Below are 16,939 nucleotides of genomic sequence, written 5' to 3'. Positions count from 1 at the left end.
TCTAGTTTAGTAACTTCAGTTTTAGCATCATGCTTTATAACATCTACCCTATAACAAGAATTCATCACAGCTGGTTCCTTAGAATGTTGGAATAAATTAAACTCTATTTCTTCCTCCCCCACTGTCAACTTCAATTTCCCATTCTTTACATCTATATTAGCTCCTGCAATGGTTAAAATGGCCTTCCAAGTATGATGGACATTCTTACATCCTCCTCCATCTCTAGTACAATAAAATCCACTGGAATGAAAAACTTCCCAACTTTTAATAGCACATTCTCTAAAATCCCAACAGATACTTTATAGATCTGTCAGCTAACTGCAAAGAAATAGTTGTAGGCTTTAGATATCCAACCTTTAACTTCTCACATATGGAAAGTGGCATCAAGCTAACATTAGCCCCTAAGTCACATAATGCTCTCTCAATACTTGTTTCTCCAATGCGACATGGTATGAAAAAACTTTCAGGGATCTTTCAGCTTAGGTGGGAGCTTGTTCTGCAATATAGCATTGCACTCCTCAGTAAGTGCAACAGTTTCATAATCTTCCAACCTTCTTTTATTTGATAAAATCTCCCTTAAAAACTTAGCATCAGAAGGCATTTGAGAAATGACATCGGTGAATGGAATGTTGATATACAACTTCTTCAAAACTTTAAGGAATTTCCCAAACTGTTTATCAAATTATGCTTTCTAAAACCACTGAGGAAAGGGAAATGGTGGCTTGTACGGTACAGGAGGCACATATTTCTCTTCTATTTTCTTTTTATCTTCTTTCTCCACATTTGCTTCCTTACTAGCTTTTGCTTTAGTTGAAGTGGATTCACTCTCACACTCATTTTTCTTTTCTTTCAACTTTACTTCAATTTCGTGTTCTTCCCCCATTAACTTTCCACTTCTTAAAGTAACAGCATTGCACTGCTCTCTTAGATTCTCAGGTTAGCTAGGAGGCTTCCCAAAAGCTTTACTATTTGAAGAGCTAGCCTGTTGAGCTATTTGATTCTCTAACATCTTGTTGTGTGTTGCCATTTGATCCACTTTAGATGCTAATTGAGAAATCATTTCTTGTTGGCTTTGATGGCTCACTAATAGAGTCTCAATCATGGCTTCCAATCTAGCTGTCTAGTTTGGTTGTGCTTGTTATGGTGGAGCTTATTGTGGTTGTGGTGGAGTAGGCCCATTTTAAGGTTTGGGAATTCCAGGAGGAGGACCTATATTCTACTGAAAATTCTAATGTTGTTGATACCCAGAAGGTTGCTGAAAATTCTAGTGTTGTCCTTGTCTACCTCCCCAAGAGAAATTAGGGTGGTTTCTCCATGCTGGATCATAAGTTGCAGAAAATGGGTTACTGTCTGGTCTTTGATTATAGTTCCCCACATAATCTACTTGCTCACTTGAAAAATCTTGACTAAATGCAGAAAAATCAGTTGCACTGTTGATATTTGTAGCTCCAACATCTACTAAATTACTTGAACCTCCAACTGAAGAATTTACTTTCATGCTTAGCTTATCCATCTTCATTGTCAAAGCATCAAACTTAGCATTAATCATATTCACAGCATCAAGCTTGAACATACCGGCTGGTTTCCTGATCTCATTCCTCTCACAACTCCATTGATAGTTGTTATAAGCAATTTTATAACAAGTAGAAAAAGCTTCATCTTCAGATTTCTCCATAAGATCACCTCCAGAAGATGCATCATTTGTACTTCTAATAGCTAGTGAAACTCCATTGTAAAAGTGTTAAACAAGCATCCACTCAGGAATCCCATGATGTGGACATCTTCTTTGCAAATCCTTGTACCTCTCCCATGCTTCATACAATCTCTCATCATCTTTAGGTTTGAAAGAAGTTAGCTCATTTCTTAGCTTAGCTGTCTTGCTTGGTGGAAAATATTGAGTTAAAAATGCTTGAGAAAGTTCATCCCATGTTGTGATAGAACCCGGTGGCAAAGAATGTAACCACTCTCTATCTCGGTCCTTCAAAGAAAAACAAAATAATCTGAGTTGAATTGTATCATAAAAAAACTCCATTTTTCTTCAACATATCACTGATCTCAAGAAAGTGTGCTAGATGCACATGTGGACTTTCACTTGGACTTCCCCCAAATTGTGATTGTTGTACCATCTGACACAGTGCAGGCTTCAATTCAAAATTATTAGCTTCTACTTTTGGTCTTGTGATACTTGGCATGAAATCCCCAATGTTAGGATAGGCGTGATCCTTCACAGAACGGTTGTTATTGTTGGTGGCCATTTTTTCTTGTATTAGCTCTTGCTCGTGTGCTCTTTCTTGTTGTTGTTGAGCTTTAAATTTAGTTTTTCTCTTCTTAGCTTCTGCTCTTAAAGCTCTTACTGTCTTTTCTATTTCTGGATCAAAGCATAAATTGATTTCTTCACTTTTTGTCCTTCTCATAAATAAAGCACCTGAAAAACAAAACAAAAAAATTCTCAAAGTAAAATGGTAAAAGAAAATAAAATAAAATACCCAAATTAACTAAACAAACAATAGTTCAATATCAAACACTTGATGTGTCTCTGCAAGTATACGGGTCGTCTCAAATAATAGAGTGATGAGTCAAGTATCATTCCCACGAGGATTTACCGTTTGAGTACCAAACTATGAATGAAGTGATTATTTGGGCTAATGATTGATGAATAAATGGTAAATGTAAATGAGCAAAGTAAATTGATTAATCTAATTGGAATGGGTAAAGAACAAACAAATAAATTCTAAATCTAGTTTATAATTAAACTACATTAATAACGGGTAATTTAAATCAAAGTCTAATTATGTTAAAAGTGATTCCAGAGTTAGAGGTTTATGCATAAATTAATTGAGATTTGTCTTAAGTATTCTAATTTTTAGGGAAAAATAGAGTTTAAAGGTGATTGATTCTACATTCCTTTGATATCTGTTTCAAGCAAACCAAAGTTTATTCTAAAATAACTAAACCTACTTTCGTATGTTATTTGATTACTTTAAAACCCATTAAGTTTTGTAACCAATAATTAATTCCTCTTAAAATCCTAGTTTATTTCTAAATCTAGGCAATTTTAAATTCCAATCCTTGATTATCTATCAATGACTTTCACTTTTCAGTCATTCAATCAAAGATTAACACAATACCCAATGGGTACCAACATTAGGCAAGTAAATCAAGCACACAAGGAAGGAATCAAAACTCATATTTATATAAATATATGGAAATAACTAGTCTAAATCCATAAATTAATCTAAAACATACTTCCCCAACTCTGAAATTCAAAGAGTTTACTCGCTCATGTTGGTATTTATAAGAGAAATTAATGGAAAAGTAAAGAAAAAAATGATAAGAGGACTAAAAATAGAAAAATCCAGGTAGAAGAACCCAAAACTCTAATTTTTGGAGCTTCCAGAGATGGTTGCAGCAGCTCCTCTTCCTCAGAAATAATGGCGTCCTCCTCCTCTCTATCTTTATAAATTTTTTTTCCCTTTTGTTTCTTATTATTTCCTCTTGCGGCAAAAGCTAGAAAATGATACTTTTATATGGTCCCAAAGGTTGCCCTAAAAATAGATAAGAGCCAAGGAGTGGATAGGAAATGAGGTGTAAAATTATCCAAGTCAGCAGCATTATTCACGTTCTGGGCAATCTGCTTAGGGTACTGCTTAACCCTAAGCAGCTTCTTCAGCAAATCTTAGTCTCTTGTTGCACTGTCTGATTAAGCTTAAGCAGACCCTTAGCAAATCTCTGCAGGTTTAGAATAAAATGGGTTTTTCTGCTTATACTTGACTTTCAGCTTGACCTGTGTTACACCTTAAGCACTGTTGCTTACCCTAAGCAGGATCTCAAGCAAGATCTTAAGCAATTTTTGACAGGTTTTGGGGTGAAAGCTTGAATATGTAGGATTTAAGCCGTGCTTGACTTGCAGTTTGACCAGGCTTAAGGTTAAGCAATATGACATACCATAAGCAACATCATAAGCAAAGTCTCAAGCAAATTTCAGCTAACTTAATCTTTCAAGAGGGTGCGATCATACCAGCACTAGTACACCGGATCCCATCAGAACTCCGAAGTTAAACGTGCTTGGGCGAGAGCAGTACTAAGATGGGTGACCTCTTGGGAAGTCCTCGTGTTGCACCCCTTTTCTAACTCCGCCTAAGTAGTTTGCGCTTAGCCGGTCCCAAGCCCGGATAAAGGAGGAGGGTTGCGGTAGGTGACAACCAGTGTAAAAATTTCGTCACACCCTATGATATGGATTCAAATGATATAAATGTTGGGGCGTCCTCTACTAACAACGCGCTACATCGGAGCCCGGGTGCAGTGATAAATATGCAAGGGTGTAGGGCGTTCACCTAAAGCGACACGCCATGCCGGCGCCCGGGTGTGGTGTTAAGTGAGCAAGGGTTTCTACATCATGGACGGGTGTGGGTAAAGAAGTTAGTCCATAGGACAGATAGTAGAACAAATAGTGGAACAGAACACAAGATAGACATAGAAAACAATAGAAGATATCATAGAAGGAGACCAATTAGGAAGGAGCAGGATAGGAGGAGGATCAGGGTTGGTACTTGGAATGTTGGATCACTTACAGGAAAATTAATGGAGCTTGTGGATACCTTGGAAAGGAGAAGGGTGAATATTGCTTGCATTCAGGAGACTAAATGGGTAGGAGAAAAAAGTAAGGAAGTGGATAATTCAGGGTATAAACTGTGGTTTACCGGAAAGGAAAGAAACAAGAACGGAGTGGGTATAATCATAGACAGAACATTGAAAGACGCAGTAGTAGCTATGAAAAGAGTAGGAGATAGAATTATACTAGTAAAGTTAGTACTAGAAGGAGAAACAATAAATATAGTTAGTGCTTATGCTCCACAAATAGGACTAGACAATGAGAGTAAACAAAGGTTTTGGGAAGATATGGATGATTTAATGCAAAGCATACCGAATGAAGAAAATGTTTTCATTGGTGGAGATTTGAATGGACATGTAGGAAGTGATAGACAAGGTTATGAGAATGTTCATGGAGGTTTTGGTTTTGGCAGTCGAAATGAGGAGGGAAAAAACATCATGGATTTTGCTATGGCATATGACCTAATACTAGCAAATACCTACTTTATAAAAAGAGAGTCACATTTAGTGACTTTCAAAAGTGGGCAACATAGAAGCCAAATCGACTTCCTCTTAACCAGGAAGACAAATAGAGCTCTATGCAAGGATTGCAAGGTCATTCCAGGAGAGGCTTTAACAAGTCAACATAGGTTGGTGGTCTTGGATGTCAAGTTTAGGAACAATTCAAGTATGGTCAGAAGAAATAGTGTAGCTTGAACAAAGTGGTGGGAGTTCAAAGGAGTCAAGCAAGTGAAGTTCAAAAATGAGCTTCTCGAGTCCGAAGTATGGAAGCTAGATATGGAGGCCAATGATATGTGGATACAGATGGCATCAAAGATTAGAGAAGTAGCTAGAAAAGTACTTGGAGAGTCTAAAGGACATGGACCACCCTCAAAAGAGAGATGGTGGTGGAATGAGGAAGTACAAAAGGCAGTGAAGAGAAAAAGGGAATGGTATAAGAAATTACCTAAATGTGATAATAATGAGGCATATGAACAGTACAAGATAGCAAAGAAAGAGGCAAAAAAGGCAGTTAGTCAAGCAAGAGCACAGGCCTTTGAAAAGTTATATGAGAAACTTGGAACTAAAGAAGGGGAGAAAGATATTTATAGATTAGCAAGGAGTAGAGAAAGGAAATGTCAAGATCTCAATCAAGTTAGGTGCATTAAGGATAAAGAAGGAAAAGTGTTGGTGAAAGATGAGGACATTAAAGAAAGATGGAGAAATTATTTTAATGATCTCTTTAATAATAGTCAAAATGGTAATAGCGTGAATATAGATTATAGAATAATAAAAAAGAATGTAAATTATACTAGAAGGATTCGATCTTTAGAAGTAAAGGAAGCACTTAAGAGAATGAAAGTGGGTAAAGCCTGTGGACCCGATGAAATACCAATTGAAGTGTGGAAGTATTTGGGAGATATGGGAGTGGCATGGTTAACTAAATTATTTAATAAGATTCTAAACTCAAAGAAAATGCCTGATGAATGGAGGAAGAGTATTTTAGTACCTATTTTTAAAAATAAGGGAGACATACAAAGTTGCTCAAACTATAGGGGAATTAAACTCATATGTCACGACCCAGGGATGGGGTTGGGACGTGCTTGTTCAACCAGCTACGCACTGGGATGGAAACTTCGTGTCCCACATCAGAAATGGGAAGAAAAGATTTGGGCCATATATGTGGGAGCCTTCCTCACCTGGTCAGCGCGCTTTTGGGAATGAAACCTCCCAAGGGACAAATCCGTGAGGCCCATGGGCCAAAGCGGACAATACTAACTGGAGAAGGATCGGGCTTTTACAATTTGGTATCAGAGCTGGACTCCCTCTAGTACGGTGTGTGGTGCGAGGATGCACCAGGCGGAAGCTGGTGGACTTGTCACGACCCAGGGATGGGGTTGGGACGTGCTTGTTCAACCAGCTACGCACTGGGGTGGAAACTTCGTGTCCCACATCGGAAATGGGAAGAAAAGATTTGGGCCATATATGTGGGAGCCTTCCTCACCAGTCGGTAGCTTTGGGAATGAAACCTCCCAAGGGACAAATCCGTGAGGCCCATGGGCCAAAGCGGACAATACTAACTGGAGAAGGATCGGGCTGTTACATCATGAGCCATACTATGAAGTTGTGGGAGAGAGTGGTGGAGCATCGATTACGTCATGATACTTCTATCTCTCTCAATCAATTTGGTTTCATGCCTAGTCGTTCAACTATGGAAGCGATCTTTCTCATTAGAAGCTTGATGGAGAAATATAGAGATGTGAAGAAAGATCTACACATGGTTTTTATTGATTTGGAGAAGGCTTATGATAGTGTTCCAAGAGAGGTCTTATGGAATGTGTTAGAACAAAAGAGGGTATCTATTAGGTACATACAAGTATTGAAAGATATGTATGAAGGAGCAACTACTATTGTGCGCACAGTGGGAGGGGACACAAGAGATTTTCCGATCTCAATTGGATTACAACAAGGATCAGCCATAAGCCCCTATCTTTTTACATTAGTTTTAGATGAACTGACGAAACATATACAAGAGAGTATTCCTTGGTGCATGATGTTTGCGGATGATATTGTTCTGATAGATGAGACACGAGAAGGAGTCAATAGAAAGCTAGAACTTTGGAGAAGTACTCTAGAGTCAAAGGGTTTTAAGTTAAGTAGAACGAAGACAGAATACATGTATTGCAAGTTCAGTGAAGGCCAAACTGATGATAGGGAAGGAGTTAGTTTGAATGGAGTGGTACTGTTACAAAGTAATCACTTTAAATATCTAGGCTCAGTCCTTCAAGCAGATGGAGGATGTGAGGAGGATGTTAATCATAGGATTAAAGCCGGATGGTTGAAGTGGAGACGTGCCACGGGAGTTTTATGTGATCGTAAGATTCCCAATAAATTGAAAGGAAAATTTTACCGTACAGCCATACGACCGGCTATGTTATATGGTAGTGAGTGTTGGGCACTGAAAGAGTCGTATGCATCTAAGATAAAAGTTGCAGAGATGAGAATGTTAACGTGGATGAGTGGCCATACTAGACTAGATAAAGTCCGTAATGAGAGTATTAGAGAAAAGGTAGGAGTGGTGCCAATTGAAGATAAGTTGAGAGAAGGGAGATTGAGGTGGTTTGGTCATGTGAAGCGTAGACATACGGAGGCTCCAGTTAGACAAGTAGAGCACATTAAGTTAGAGGATAGAAAGAAAAAAAGGGGTAGACCTAAATTGACTTGGAGGAGAGTAGTACAACATGACTTAGAAGCATTACACATTTCTGAGGATTTAACCCAAAATCGTTCAGAGTGGAAAAAGCGAATCCATATAGCCGACCCCAAATTTTTGGGATAAAGGCTTAGTTGAGTTGAGTTTAATCTTTCAAGACTTGATTTCTTTAACTTTCCTCCATGCTCAAGGAGCTCCAAATTTCTTAAAATCACGTTCTAATGCACTCATTGACCCTCAATTTGCCACAAAAACCTATTAAAAATAATAAAATTACAAAAATCAAATATAAAGTAACTAAAGTTAACAAATAAGCTAAAATAAAGCTAAAAACATAAAATATACTAAAATATAAGGACAAAATGGATGCAAAACTATTCTAAAATGTCTATATGAAATAAGTGCAACAGATATTCGGGAAACATACTAAGGTTAGGGTTTGAGAGTTTTAATTGATTGTATCTTGCTTTTTTCATCATAGTGAAACTTTTTCTCTTGTCTTGCCCGTGGACATAAACCTTACAGTTGAACCACTTTAAATCCTGTGTTATTCTTCTTCTCTTTTCAATATTGTGTGAATGTACGATTTATGTGTGCGTGCCTTAGATTTGCGTGCTTGTTATAACAAGCTGGTATCAGAGCTTTGTGCGCAAAACCTAGGGTTTACAGATGGCATCATCTTCAATGAAGTATGAGATAGAGAAGTTTGATGGTGGATCAAGTTTCAGTCTATGGAAGTTTAAAATTAAATATTCCTTGATCCTACAAGGTCTATGAAAGACAATCGAGGATAACTTTCCAGAAGGTATGAAAGAGGCAGAAAAGGTTGATCTATAGGAGAGAGCCTTGAGTGCGATTTTCATGAGCATAATTGATAATGTCCTACGCAAGATTGCTGGTGAAAGCTCAGCATCTGCAGCATAGAAGAAATTAGAGGAGTTTTACTCTGCTAAATCGCTAACCAACTGCCTGTATCTAAAGAAAAGACTTTACAATCTAAGAATGAGCAAAGGTACATCCATTAAAGAACATCTGGATGAATTCAATTCAATCATTATGGACCTGAAGAATATTGATATTGAGATTAATAGTGAGGATCAGGCCCTTATTGTGTTATGTTCTTTACCTCCCTCCTATGAAACTTTTGTTGATACTCTGTTGTATGAGGAAGACAGTATTTCACTAGATGATGTTAGTAATTCTCTAAAATCGAAGGAGTTGAAAAATAAATTTCTAGATAATAGAGAAAGATTTGAGGGGGAAGGTTTGGTGAGCAAGGGAATAACAAATTCAAGGGAGGGTTCTTCCAGTAGAAAGAAATCTTAGGTTAGATCTAAGTCAAGAATGAAAAAGGCTAATTGTCTTGAGTGCACGGAGCAAGGTCACTACAGGAGAGACTATCCCAAGTTGAAAAATAAAAAGGGAAAGCAACCAGAAAGTTCTGTGAATGTGGCTGATAATTTTATTGATTCTGATGGTGATGACAGTGCTGAAGAAATTTTATCCATGAGTTCAGATCATGGACAAAATTCCTGGATTCTTGATACTTGTGCTACTTATAATATGTGTCCACACAGAAACTAGTTTGTCACTTACAAACAGATGAGTGGCAAGGTGTTTCTGAGCAATGATCATGCATTATCTGTTGAAGGAATTGGTAACATCAGATTGAGGATGTTTAATGGTATTGTCAGAACTATAAAGTGTTAGTATGTTCCAGGACTAAAAAGGAACTTGATTTATCTTAGGACACTTGACTCTCATGAATTCAGATACCATGCAGAGAATGGAGTTCTCAAAGTGTGCAAGGGCTCTATGGTACTTATTAAGAGCAGTTTAGTTTCAGGATTATATTTTCTTCAGGGCAGTATAGTTTCAGGGGAAGCTGTAGTAGCATCCATAAGTAATAATCAGAATCAGAATCAGACTCAATTGTGGCATATATGTCTTGGTCATATGAGTGAAAGAGGATTATCTATGTTAAGCAAGCGGGATTTGTTGGACTAGCAGAAAATAGAATCTATGGACTTTTGTGAACACTGTGTGTTTGGCAAACAGAACAGGGTGAAGTTCAACAAAAAGGAAGTGCACAAGACCAGAGGAACGGTGGATTATATCCACTTAGTTCTATGGGGTCCTAACAGAATCTCTTCCAAGAGCGGTGCCAGGTACTTCATAACTTTGATTGATGATTACTCTCGGATGGTGTGGGTGTATTTTCTGAAAACAAAAGATGAGGCATTTTGAACCTTTGTAAAGTGGAAGACGATGATTGAGAAGCATATAGAAAAGAAGGTCAAGTGTTTTAAAATTGATAACGGATTGGAATTTTACAATCATCAGTTCGATGCATTCTGCAACAACGAAGGTATAGTGAGACATCGCACTTGTACAAGGACACCATAACATAATGGTCTTGCAGAATGTATGAACAGAATGCTTTGTGACAAAGCACGAAGCGTGCTCTCACATTCAGAATTGGGAAAGGATTTATGGGCTGAAGTAATTAATACAGCCTGTTTCTTGGTTAATAGATCTCCATCTACAGTTATTGAGTGCAAAACTCCTTTTGAGATCTGGTCTGGTTCACCTGCTGATTACTCTTAGCTGACAGTATTTGGTTGCCCTGCTTATGCTCATGTGAGAAATGATAAGCTTAAGTCGAGGGTAAGAAAATGCATATTTTTAGGGTATGCATCTGGAGTGAAAGGCTGCAAGTTGTGGTGCAATGATCCAAAGTCTCCAGGATTAATTATTAGTAGGGATATGACATTTAATGAGTCTGTTTCATTGGATAGTTAGAGGGAGAAGTCAATAGTAGAATCAGATCATGGTGTCAAAGAATAGGTAGAGCTTGATATTGATACTTTAGCAGTTTAGTCCAGTGATTCAGAGGATGAGGTGCAAGATCCTGATCAACAAGAGGATGCACCTGAGCAACAGCAACAGGAACCATATAGCATTGTAACTAGTAGAGAGAGAAGATAGATTAGACCACCACAGAGATATGCATATACAGATCTAGTTGTGTTTGCCTTGTCAGTTGCTGAAATAGTTGATGTGCATGAACCCAACAATTATAGAGAAGTTTTTTCTTGTTCAGATGCAGATCATTGGGTCGGTGCTATGAGTGAAGAAATTGAATCTCTTCACAAGAATCAAACTTGGGAGCTTGTAACCTTGCCTAAGGGATAAAAAGTGATAGGTTGCAAATGGGTGTTCAAGAAAAAGGAAGGCACTCCAAGGGTTGAAGCACCTCGATATAAGGCACCATTGGTAGCAAAAGGCTTTACTTAGAGGGAGGGCATTGACTTTAATAAAGTGTTTTCTCCAGTTGTGAAGCACAATTTTATCAAAATCTTACTTGCTATGGTTGCTCTTCATGATCTAGAGCTTGAGCAACTAGATGTGAAGATGGCATTTTTGCATGGCGAGTTAGAGGAGCAAATTTATATGAGTCAACTTGAGGGATTTGTCATTTCAGGTATGGAAAACCGTGTTTGCATGCTTAAGAAATCTTTATATGGTCTGACACAGTCTCCTAGGTAGTGGTACAAAAGATTTGATTCATTCATGGTTCATAATGGCTTTAATCGTAGTTCATATGACAGTTGTGTGTATCATAAGAAGCTTTCAGATGATTCCTTTGTTTATTTGCTGTTGTATGTGGATGACATGCTTATTATTGCTAAAAGCATGTCACAAATTAACATTCTGAAAAATCAGTTGAGTGATGAGTTTGAGATGAAGGATTTGGGTGCTGCAAAGAAGATATTGGGAATGGAAATTAATAGGGATAGAAGTATTAGGAAGCTTTTCTTGTCTCAATAGGCCTATGTTGAGAAAGTGCTTAAGCGTTTCAACATGAATAATACTAAGCCTATGGCTATTCCGTTTACTGTCCATTTCAAGTTATTTGCAGACATGTTACCAAAAACAGATGAGGAAATGGAGCACATGTCTAATGTTCCCTATTCGAGTATTGTTGGTAGCATCATGTATGCTATGGTATGCACCCGACCTGACATTTCACATGCAGTTAGTGTTGTGAGTAGATACATAGTGTGTCCTGGGAATGAGCATTGACAGGCAGTGAAATGGATTTTGAGGTATTTAAAGGGTACTACAGATGTTGGTTTGACATTTGACAGGGCCAAGATGAGTGATTCAGTTGTTGGCTATGTGGATTCAGATTTTGCAGGGGACTTAGACAAGAGGAAATCTTTGACAGGTTATTTGTTTACTCTTTCTGGAAGTGCTTTAACTTGGAAGGCAACATTGCAAGCTACAGTTGCTTTGTCTACTATAGAGGCTAAATATATGGCCTTAGCAGAGGCAGTAAAGGAAGTTTTATAGTTACAAGATTTGGTGGGTGATCTTGGGTTGATACAGAACAAGGCAATAGTGTTTTGTGACAGACAGAGTGCAATACATCTCACAAAGAATTAGATGTACCATGAGCGAACTAGGCACATTGATGTCAGATATCACTTCATTCGGGACATTGTATCTCAGGGGACTGTAGTTGTGCAGAAAGTCTCTATACATAATAATCTAGCAGATATGATGACCAAGGGAGTCCCAGTCAGTAAGTTTAGACATTACCTAGACTTGGTTGGTATTTATAGTGCTCAGTAGTGCCCTTGCGAGGGCATATGGCAAGACAGAGTGTTTTTGTGGTTATTTTTGTTGATGATTGAGAGAATTCAAGCCAAGGGAAAGAATTATTATTTTTTGTGGCTTGAATTTTTGGATATATTTTCATGGGTCCGAATTATGACCCGACCTAAAAGTTTCGCACTGCGACCCAATTGGGATAAAAAGTGAGATCTGTGGTAGTAGTGGAGGGCACAGTCGATAGGCCAGGGCCCCAAGCCCACCACTGATCTCCTTGGGGGTGCTGGGGCAACGCCCCTATGATATGAACCAGTATAAATATTGTAATATTCTACCCTTAGCGGTAGAGTTGTGAAATATTCGGAAAACACATTAGGGTTAGGGTTTGAGAGTTCTGATTGATTGTATCTTGCTTTTTTTATCATAGTGGAACTTTTTATCTTGTCTTGCCCATGGACATAGACCTTACAGTTGAACCACGTTAAATCCTGTATTATTCTTCTTCTCTTTTCAATACTGTGTGATTGTGTGATTTGTGTGTGTGCCTTAGATTTGCGTGCTTGTTATAACAATAACCAATGCAGTATATAACTTTTCCTCCCAAAGATAAAAGGAAGTCACCTCCGGAATATAAACCTCTCCATGAACAAGGGCCTCCAAAGGTAAAAGGAAGAAGCCATCAACTAAACATAAACCATCCCATGAACAAGAGCCTCCCAATAGTAAGGGTGATAAAAAAACTATCACCAGAGTACAAGCCACAACCGAAGTTGAAGGTACCCCACAAACCACCATCAGCCAACTGATGAGTGCGTATGGCTATAATATGGCATGGATGGTTATAGTAGTTACACACATATAGATAGGAATAAGAGTTGGTATTTAAATATTGTTGCCTTTTACATGTGATACTATCCATGTAGCTTATCAGCATTTCTCTCTGCGTGGTATGCTCTTGCAATGTAGTTGATTATCTTTGGTGTATGCAATAATACTATTATCAATACGAAACCATGTTTGCTGGATTAATTATGAATCCATTTTTTTATCCAAATAAATAATGTGTGAGTGTGAAGATAATTTATTATGTTTTAGTGATGGGATTATTCATAATCACTGTCTTAATTAAATGAGAAAATAGCAGATATTTATTATTCCTCGGGCTTTGGAAATTAGTGATAAATAGCGAAAGACATCATGATGAATGAATCAAGTACTTTGTTCCCTGCCCGATCCACCACAAAAAAGAACTTAAAAAAAATTAAAGCTGCTGTGTCCATTGTCTGATGGTTGATCCAAATCAGCAAAAATATTTGCCTCGAATCTCCATCAATATATTAGGGGATTCTAATTGCTACTAATTAATTTGTCATTAAAATGCATAAGTGCATATATTCATCAGTACTGGTCTCAAAGAATGAGACTGCTTTCAAAGGTTTTCTTCCTCATTAGAAACTTGGGCGAACAGGCTATATATATACACAGATCCATAATTTTTTTAGGTGTGCTAACAGTTAGATAACATTGTTTTAACCTAGAGATTGAAAAGAATATTCGTGGATAAGTCCATGTGGAAGTAGATTAATTAAATTTTATATAGTTTATTATATATCCAAATTAAGCACTGTCAATTTGCATGGAAAGAGGGTATAATGACTTAAGCAGATAGCACTCTTAGTGCTTGTTCACCTAATTATACCGCACTTGAAAAATAATTAAATCCCAATGGATAATTGATAGAGCTGTAAACGAATTATATTGTTCGAAAGCTACTTGAGGTTCAATTTCATTAGAAAATGAAGGCTATAAATGAATTAAGTTGTTTGAAAATTACTTGAGGTTTGGCTCCATTAAAAAATAAATCGAATTTGACCTTAATTTTTAAACTCATTTAATAAATGAGTGGTGTTTGAGATTTATAGTATTCGATTCATTAAAATTCACAAAGTGGCTCATTTACATGCTCATGAGCTGGTTAATGTGCAGGCTTATTAAATATACTAGTAAATAAGTTTGTTTGTACAAAAAAGTTATATTTGTTTTTATATTTTATTATATTATAAATATTTATTATATTATTTTCAATTATAAATGTTTATTATTTTATTTATGAATATTGTAAAAAATAATAAATATATAAAATGTATTAAATATAGCTATTTGTAATTTAAATTTAATTTTTTTATAAAAATTAAGTTATTTTTTATATTAGAGTTAATCAAAATTAGATAGTTTGAACTTCATACATTTAAACCTAAAATCACTCTATAAATAAGTCAACTTACTTGAAACTCAGTCTGATAAATAACTCGATTGGCTTGGCTCGTTTAAAACTCATTTTTTAAATAAGTCAAGCATAAGCTTATATACAGACATTCAACTCAAGCTTGGCATGAGTTGAGTTTGAACTTGGCTAAAGTTCAAAAAAATTTTAACGAACCAAATTTAAACTCTTCAAATTACGGTTGGTTTGCACCCCTAAAAATTAATAAGAAATTTGATATAAATAAACCTGATTGACTCATATAACCAGTAATATATATATATATATATATATATATATATATATATATATATATATATATATATATATATCACGCAGTTTCTTTGTTGGTTTCCATGTGAACTACGAAGAAAAGTAATAATTAATGAAATCGCTTTATCATTTCCTCCATAGCAGCACTAGGGTTGCCATTTCTACAGTTCTTATCTTTATTGCGATGTTTAAGCTTAAATATGTCCCAAAGTATAGATTTAATACACCTAAAGTTTTGATTGGAAAAGGAAAAGATCAATGCGTGGCAACTAATTGGCTTCCGGTAATCTTATCTCTCTACTTAGTATTCACCACTAGTGAGAGTCATTTGCCAGGCTGTCGTTTGACAAGATTAAAGTGTTAAATATATTTTTAAAGGGGAAGGAGAATAAGAAGAATATTCAAGCTGCCATTTCTAAAGTTTCTTTGTTAATTAGTTTCCACCATAGCAGCACTCGGCTGCCATTTCTACAGTTTTTATCTTGTCATGTTTAAGCTTAAATTTGTCCCGCATGGTGATTAAATAAGGGCCTCTTGATAAAAAAAATAAAAAAAAGCCAAATTATATCGTATTAGTAATTTTATCCAATCTTGTTTAATCTAATAAAATCAATTAAACTTTCAAAATATACAAAAATTTTATAAAAATTTGAAAACTATTTGTAATTTTATTTAGTTTGTTTGACATTTTTTAGTTCAATTTCTAGTTGATCCAATCTTAACAATACTATCAATTACTTCTAAATTTCACTTTAATGTTCATGGTGCATCGAAATTATGAATCATTTGACCAAATTGGATAGTTTTAATAATTTTTCAACACCATTTGATACTCAATGATTATTAAAATGAAATTATGAAAGAGTTAATGAATGCAGTGATATTGGATTTCAATGGTAACTATAAATAAGTCCAAAAATAGAGTTTAAAATTTGATTGGAAAAAATTAGATAAAATTTTAATAACTTTTAGAAATATGGCTATTTTTTTCTAAAATTTAAACATTTGGATTAGATTAACAAAACGCAAAAAGATTGGGCTTTATTGTACACTATGGGAGTGTATAAATAAAACAAATAAATTACAATAATAAAATTTATCTGGTTCACCCTTTTCACATAGTATTATATTCACAAGCATGTCATCTTCCACTATCAATAAAATAATAATCAATTATAAACTCAAAATTAACTATCTATCAACCTAATTACACAAAAAAAATCTCACTGCATAAGCTCATAAATATATTAGTTAGTCTCTCTTAATATAATCCAATATATTTACTATTTTAATTACATTATACATAACAATAAGGGTCTTGAACTACAATAGACAATAATTCCTTCCTCTTGAACTATGCATTTCTCCACCTTAGGCTGAATCCTCCTTCCTCTATAGGATTGTAACAGGCAAGTGCCACTCTCAATGGGCAAGCCTACTCTACCTTGGGCAAAAGCCACTCTCCTCAATAGGCAAAGCCTCTCTGTGCAAGAGGCGAGAGCCCCCTCTCCATTAGCAAAAGGCCTTTTTCACAGCAAAAACCGAATAACATCTTCATAATATTCCAATTTATAGTGTTAGTCCTTTTAATCCTAATCTAGTTAGGAATTTAACTTAATTTAGAAATAACACTAAGTTCTACTCTATATAAAAAAAATATCCCTCCATCTTATTAAGAAATATTTCTCTCGAAAGGATTTTTTCCAAATTTCCTATGATTTAGAGTCACAAATTTAACCCTTTTTTTTTAATATAATGGGCTATTGGTAAAAAAAGATCAAACCTTTGCGTGTTTGGCGAATTTATCCAATCCTTTAAATTTTGAAAAAAATGATTAAAAATTCAAATTTTGTAAAAGTTGTAACATTTTTCAGATGGATTAGGAGGCCAAGTGATGTAAAAGTGGCTACAACTTTTACAAAATTTAAATTTCTGATATTTTTTTCAAGTATTAAAGGATTTGATAAATTCGCCAAACACAC

The 16,939-nt window shown here is 35.9% G+C and overlaps 1 protein-coding gene and 2 non-coding genes across 3 annotated transcripts; 2 read left to right on the top strand and 1 right to left on the bottom strand.

Moving 5' to 3' along the window:
• Window positions 1-463: 463 nt before the first annotated feature.
• On the bottom strand, window positions 464-1,573 carry LOC110661353 (uncharacterized). The gene is made up of 3 exons (XM_021819967.2): window positions 1,385-1,573; window positions 734-916; window positions 464-670 (listed from the first exon to the last, which is right to left on the bottom strand). The coding sequence occupies exons 1-3, from the start codon at window positions 1,571-1,573 to the stop codon at window positions 464-466; spliced, it is 579 nt and encodes a 192-aa protein (XP_021675659.2).
• Window positions 1,574-1,763: 190 nt separating this feature from the next.
• LOC131179697 (small nucleolar RNA R71) lies at window positions 1,764-1,870 on the top strand. Its single transcript, XR_009148584.1, has one exon. It is a non-coding gene; the product is annotated as a small nucleolar RNA R71 (small nucleolar RNA).
• Window positions 1,871-4,004: 2,134 nt separating this feature from the next.
• Window positions 4,005-4,123, top strand: LOC131179555 (5S ribosomal RNA). Its single transcript, XR_009148446.1, has one exon. It is a non-coding gene; the product is annotated as a 5S ribosomal RNA (ribosomal RNA).
• The last annotated feature ends 12,816 nt before the right edge of the window (window positions 4,124-16,939 follow it).

The sequence above is a fragment of the Hevea brasiliensis genome, chromosome 4 (assembly GCF_030052815.1).
Source record: "Hevea brasiliensis isolate MT/VB/25A 57/8 chromosome 4, ASM3005281v1, whole genome shotgun sequence".
NCBI lineage: Eukaryota > Viridiplantae > Streptophyta > Magnoliopsida > Malpighiales > Euphorbiaceae > Hevea > Hevea brasiliensis.
The sequence above is the reverse complement of the archived record's forward strand: the minus strand, read 5'-3'. Positions and strand labels throughout refer to the sequence as shown.